Here is a 5,000-nt window from a genome sequence, read left to right on the forward strand (position 1 = left end):
CCATCGCACCTTCTCGACGGGTCTGCGCGGGCGACCGGACCGGCGTTCCCCGCGGTCGTGCAGCGGTTTGTGGTTCCAGCAGCGCTCGTACTGCGACTGCGACGGCAGTGACGACGACGACGACGATGGTGATGATGGTGATGGTGATGCATCCGCAATTCGTGACAGCGCGGCAACCTGCGCAGGCACGCCTGTTAGGTTGTGGTGTGTTGGGTTGAAGGGTGTGAGTGTGCGTGTGTGCGTATGAATGAGTGTGACTGTGAGCGTGAGTTGTGTTGTGGTAGCACTCAGAGCGAAGGATATGACTGTCAATACCACAGTGTGTTGGCATCACACCCTGCCACCTCTCCCCGCTCGGCATCTCCCCCTGCTCATGTCCTCACTCAATGTTGCACGCGCGCTTTCGACCTGGCAAAGACGGGAAGAGAGAGCTGCGGCGGCGAGGACGACGGCGCGTCGAGGGAGCACCACCATCACCACCATCACCACCATCATGGGCACCGCTGTTGATGCGCTGAAGGGTGTAAGTAAGGGAGATTCAAGGCGGGACAGGAACAGAGAGATGCATGTCAAAGAATGCGCACATGAAACATTCAACAAGGGCTAGGGTTCGGCCATGTCATTCCAACACAGCAAGACACCACCAACTACTTCAAACAAGACACCACCAACACATACCCAACACATGAACACATCCAACACAGCAAGACACCACCAACACCGACACCACCTCAAACAAGACACCACCAACACCACCAGCATACCTGCGTGGTGGATGGCGGGGCGGATGCCATGGTGGAGAAGAGGGTGGGGCACGACGCACGCCGCCTCAAACGCGCCCGTGCAGTCGGGTAGCCGTGGCGCTGCGTGAATGGCTGCGACTGCGCCATGGAACCCCGACGATGCGCAAAGTGGCCTGAGCTTTGGCGGGACCCAAACGCGTCCCTTTCTTCGTCCATATCCATATCCATCGCCGCGCCCTCACCTTCGTCATACAGACTGTCCAACGCCTGGCCCTTGTTGCCTATAGAGAGCGATGACAGCGATGACACGAGGCCACCGGCCACAGATGCGCGTCGCGTGAGCATTGACTGCCGCCGCCGCACTGCCGTTGGCTGCCACCGCTTTTCGCTGCCGGGTGTCGTGGATGACGCGATGGACACGGTTGAGGAAGGTCGCGTCGTGCGCGACGGGGCGCCACGCCGTGCACCGGGAGCACTTGGCTGGCGAGCAGGGAACCCACCCAAGCTTGCGCTGCCGTGGCGGCGGCCGTGGTGCTGATCATCCGTGGCCCTGCTTAGCTTGGGACCCGCGCTGTCTCCCACGCGGACCGGCGCTGGCACGCGCCTGCCTCCTGCACTGCCAAAGTGGTGCTGTTGCCGCCGTGTTGTTGGTGGTGATGGTGGGGACGGCAATGACATGGGTGATGGCGATGGCGGCGGCGAAAGGGACGTCTGTGATGAGGTTGGGGTCAGGACAGCGCCAAAGGCGGTGCTGCTTGTCGCTGACTCGATGGGTGGCAGCAGCGGCACTGCAGAGCTGTGGTGTGGTAGCTGTCCCCTCATCGCGGCTGTGGCTGTGGCTGTGGCTGTTGTGGAAGTGCTCGCAAGGACTGCCTCTTCGCTGTCGCCAATTGGTGGCGCAATGGCTTCTGCGCCCATGCTCGAGGTTGTTGCTGTCGTCATTGTTCTCCCTGGCTGTGCGCGCTCGCTTTGCTTAGGAGCGCGCGTTGTCGGCTGCCGTCCTCCTCCTCTTCTTCTATCCCTCAGAAGTGACACTTTCCCCAACAACACGGGAGGGGGTATCTTGTTTGTTCAAGAATGGGTCACAGAGGAGGTCCCGAGGTGTTTGGCACTTTGATGTGACGACGTGAGCTGTGTGTGCTGGGTGCTGTTGTACTCCTTCTTCTCCTGCGTGTCAGGCTTGCACACCCTAACACAACAAACAATGAACAAAGCGAACACCAGAGCAAGCCGATCGCTTGCGTGTCAGGGCGTCGTCACCAGGGCCACACGCCGCACACCCCAACACAACAACAGCCAGCGCGCAAAACAACAACAGCACTGCAGCGTCCGCTAAATGCGGCAGTGCAAAGGCAGAATTGACTTTGGCAGACAAAAAGGCAGCAAAGTCATTTTCGACTTGCTTGTGCTTCCTCCAAACACAACACAGCAGCGGAGCAGATGATGGGGATGACACGCTTGTTGTTACTGGCAGTGGTTGCGCTCGCCGCACAGGCGGCAGCAGCAGCGGCGGCAGCGGAAGGGAGGACGATGGTGTTTGGTGGTGTTGGGGAGAAGAGTGTGGGACCCCCAGCACGGTACTTTACCCAGTGGCAGGATCACTTTGACGGCACAAACGTCAACACTTGGCAGCAGGCCTACTATGTGAACGACACGTTCTGGAAGGGCGATGCCAACGCGCCCGTGTTCCTGTGCGTCGGCGGCGAGGGCCCGCCCATCGACGGCAGCGTCGTCGTCTCCAGCGTGCACTGCAACGGCGCAGTGGAGATGCTGCCGGAGACGGGCGCCATCATGTTTGCCGTGGAGCACCGCTACTACGGCTGCCACAACATGAGCGCGTGCCCCGTGACCTCCTTCCTCAAGCCAAAGGATGCCCTACGCTTCCTGTCGAGCCGGCAGGCGCTGGCGGACCTTGCGGGCTTTCACGCCTATGCCACGGCCACATATGGGCTCAAGCCAACCAACAAGTGGGTCTCCTTTGGCGGCAGCTACCCGGGCATGCTGGCTGGGTGGTTCCGGCTCAAGTTCCCGCACCTCGTGCACGCGTCCGTGGCCTCGTCTGCGCCCGTGCAGGCCATCGTGGACATGGTTGGCTACAACGACGTGGTTGCCGAGGCGTACGCCGTGTCCAACAACAACGTCGGTGGAAGCCCCGCCTGCCGCAAGGCCATTGCGGACGGGCACGCCATGATCGGCCAGATGTTCAGCAGCGACAGCGGGCGCACGCGGCTGGCTAACCTGTTTGGGCACAACGCCAAGTGGTACGAGAACAAGCTCAACCAGGCCAGCTTTGCCGGGTTTGGCGTCGCCTACTTCCCAGCGCAGGGCAACGACCCCGCGTGCACAGACCCGGCGTGCAACATTGGCCGCATCTGTGCGGTTATGACCAACACGAGCCTTGGCGATGAGGTATCGCGTCTTGCCGCCATCCGCAACATGCAGGACGAGTGGCTTTCGCAGCCGTTTGAGACCGTCAACCGGAAGCACTCGCTGATGCACGCCGCAGGCAACGACGCCGAGCTGCCAGACTTCTGGAGCTGGCAGGTGTGCACGGAGTTTGGGTTCTTCCAGACGTGCGAGGTGGGCAGCAAGTGCTTCTTCACGCAGGGATATGACACGCTGCAGTCGCAGATGGAGTTTTGCAGCGCCGTGTTTGGCATTCCCGCCACAAAGGTGCGGCAGAACATTGCGGACAGCAACCTGTATTATGGTGGGCGCAACTCTGGCGGGTCGTGTCTCATCTACCCGAACGGCGAGGTCGATCCTTGGCACGCGCAGTCCATCCTCAACTCCACCAACCCCAACGTCAAGGTGTGTGTTGTGTTTGTGTTTGTGTTTGTGTTGTGTTGTGTTGTGTTTGTGTTGTGTTTGTGTTGTGTTGTGTTTGTGTTGTGTTGTGCTGTGTTGTGCTGTGTTTGTGTAAGTGAGTGTGTGAGTGTTGTGTTGTGTTGTGTGTGTTGTGTTGTGTTTGTGTTGTTTGTGTTGTGTTGTGTTGTGTGTGCATGTGAGTGAGTGAGTGTGTGTTTGTGTTGTGTTGTGTTGTGTTTGTGTCTGTGTTGTGCCACACCTTCGAGTGGGCACGACTTTCATTGCTTGACTCCGCTGCCATGTCTTACCACCATTGTTCGTCTCACCACCCTTGCTTCCACACACCAACGATTCACACGCTCCCTCCTCCTTGCACGTATCAAACCAGACACTGTGGGTGCCCGGCGCGTCGCATCACGCATGGACGCACCCGTCTCTGCCGACCGACCAGCCCTCTGTTGTCGCCGCTCGTAAGGCCATCCGCGACTACGTCACCTCCACCCTCAACCAGGAGTGCTGAGGCGCTCACGTGTGTGTTGTGCTTGTGTGTTGTGTTGTCCTGTATGTACGTGTGTGTGTGTGAGTGTGCATGTGTGTCGTGCTCTGTGCACGAGTGAATACACACAACATGAAGCAAGTGGAAAGAACAACGTCTGCCACACACAGCATTCATCTTGTTTTGTGCTGTCGCGAAACACCACTCCATATCCGCCGCTGCAACGGTTGGTTGTCTTTCCCCAACAAAACCACGCAGGCGCAGGCACAAGCACACACGAACACACAGAGACACGGACAATGGCGATGGTGGATGCGTCGCTTGAGGTGGAGCAGTTGATTGACAAGCGGGCTGCCAACCCACACATCTCGAACGACAACTTTGTGGAGGTGCCGGAGGATGTGGAGGAGCCCGTGTGGAAGTATGAGCTGCTCAGGTTGGTCACAGCCTTTTGTGTGTGTGTGTGTGTGTGTGTGTGTGTGTGTGTGTGTGTGTGTGTGTGTGTATCTGTGTGTGTGTGTGTGTGTGTGTGTGTGTGTGTGTGTGTGTGTGTATCTGTGTGTGTGTGTGTCTGTCTGTCTGTCTGTCTGTGTCTGTGTGTGTATCTGTGTGTGTATCTGTGTGTGTGTGTGTGAGTAAGCAAGCTAACAAGCAAGGGGGACGTCTCCTGCACTCATGCACCGGAACACACGCATACGCTCTCCCACGCACACACACACACATGCAGGTACTTCACGGTGCAGTTGAGCGATCTGGCGGTGCAGCTGTCGGAAGAGTGCTCTGCAGACACATGTCCCGATATGCGTGCATCGGAAGAGTGGCAGTTCCTGTGTGCGTGCCACTCGACGCCTCAGGAGTGCTCCGCCATCTCCTACATGATGCACAACCTCCAGCAAGCCGAGAACACCCTCGCAGGCGAGCGCTTCTTCGAGTCCAGGTTTGTGTGTGTGTGT

At 58.6% G+C, this 5,000-nt stretch overlaps 3 protein-coding genes across 3 annotated transcripts in view; 2 read left to right on the plus strand and 1 right to left on the minus strand.

Annotated features, from left to right (window-relative positions):
- PTSG_02562 (uncharacterized protein) overlaps positions 1 to 1,685 on the minus strand; it is a gene marked incomplete at both ends in the record, with an annotated part of 6,489 nt that extends 4,804 nt beyond the window's left edge. The window contains 3 exons of the mRNA XM_004996001.1: positions 10 to 191; positions 409 to 514; positions 765 to 1,685. Coding sequence (XP_004996058.1) covers positions 10 to 191; positions 409 to 514; positions 765 to 1,685 — 1,209 coding nt within the window. The remainder of the gene's footprint in view (positions 1 to 9; positions 192 to 408; positions 515 to 764) is intronic.
- A 461-nt stretch (positions 1,686 to 2,146) lies between these two features.
- Positions 2,147 to 4,188, plus strand: PTSG_02563 (thymus specific serine peptidase). Its single transcript, XM_004996002.1, has 2 exons — positions 2,147 to 3,554; positions 3,940 to 4,188. The coding sequence occupies exons 1-2, from the start codon at positions 2,184 to 2,186 to the stop codon at positions 4,069 to 4,071; spliced, it is 1,503 nt and encodes a 500-aa protein (XP_004996059.1). The 5' UTR covers positions 2,147 to 2,183; the 3' UTR covers positions 4,072 to 4,188.
- Positions 4,189 to 4,227: 39 nt separating this feature from the next.
- Positions 4,228 to 5,000, plus strand: part of PTSG_02564 (uncharacterized protein) — a 1,679-nt gene continuing 906 nt past the window's right edge. The window contains exons 1-2 of the mRNA XM_004996003.1: positions 4,228 to 4,483; positions 4,775 to 4,984. Of these exons, the coding sequence (XP_004996060.1) occupies positions 4,347 to 4,483; positions 4,775 to 4,984 (347 nt within the window). The 5' untranslated portion in view covers positions 4,228 to 4,346. The remainder of the gene's footprint in view (positions 4,484 to 4,774; positions 4,985 to 5,000) is intronic.

The sequence above is a fragment of the Salpingoeca rosetta genome, assembly GCF_000188695.1.
Source record: "Salpingoeca rosetta unplaced genomic scaffold supercont1.6, whole genome shotgun sequence".
NCBI classification, from domain to species: domain Eukaryota; class Choanoflagellata; order Craspedida; family Salpingoecidae; genus Salpingoeca; species Salpingoeca rosetta.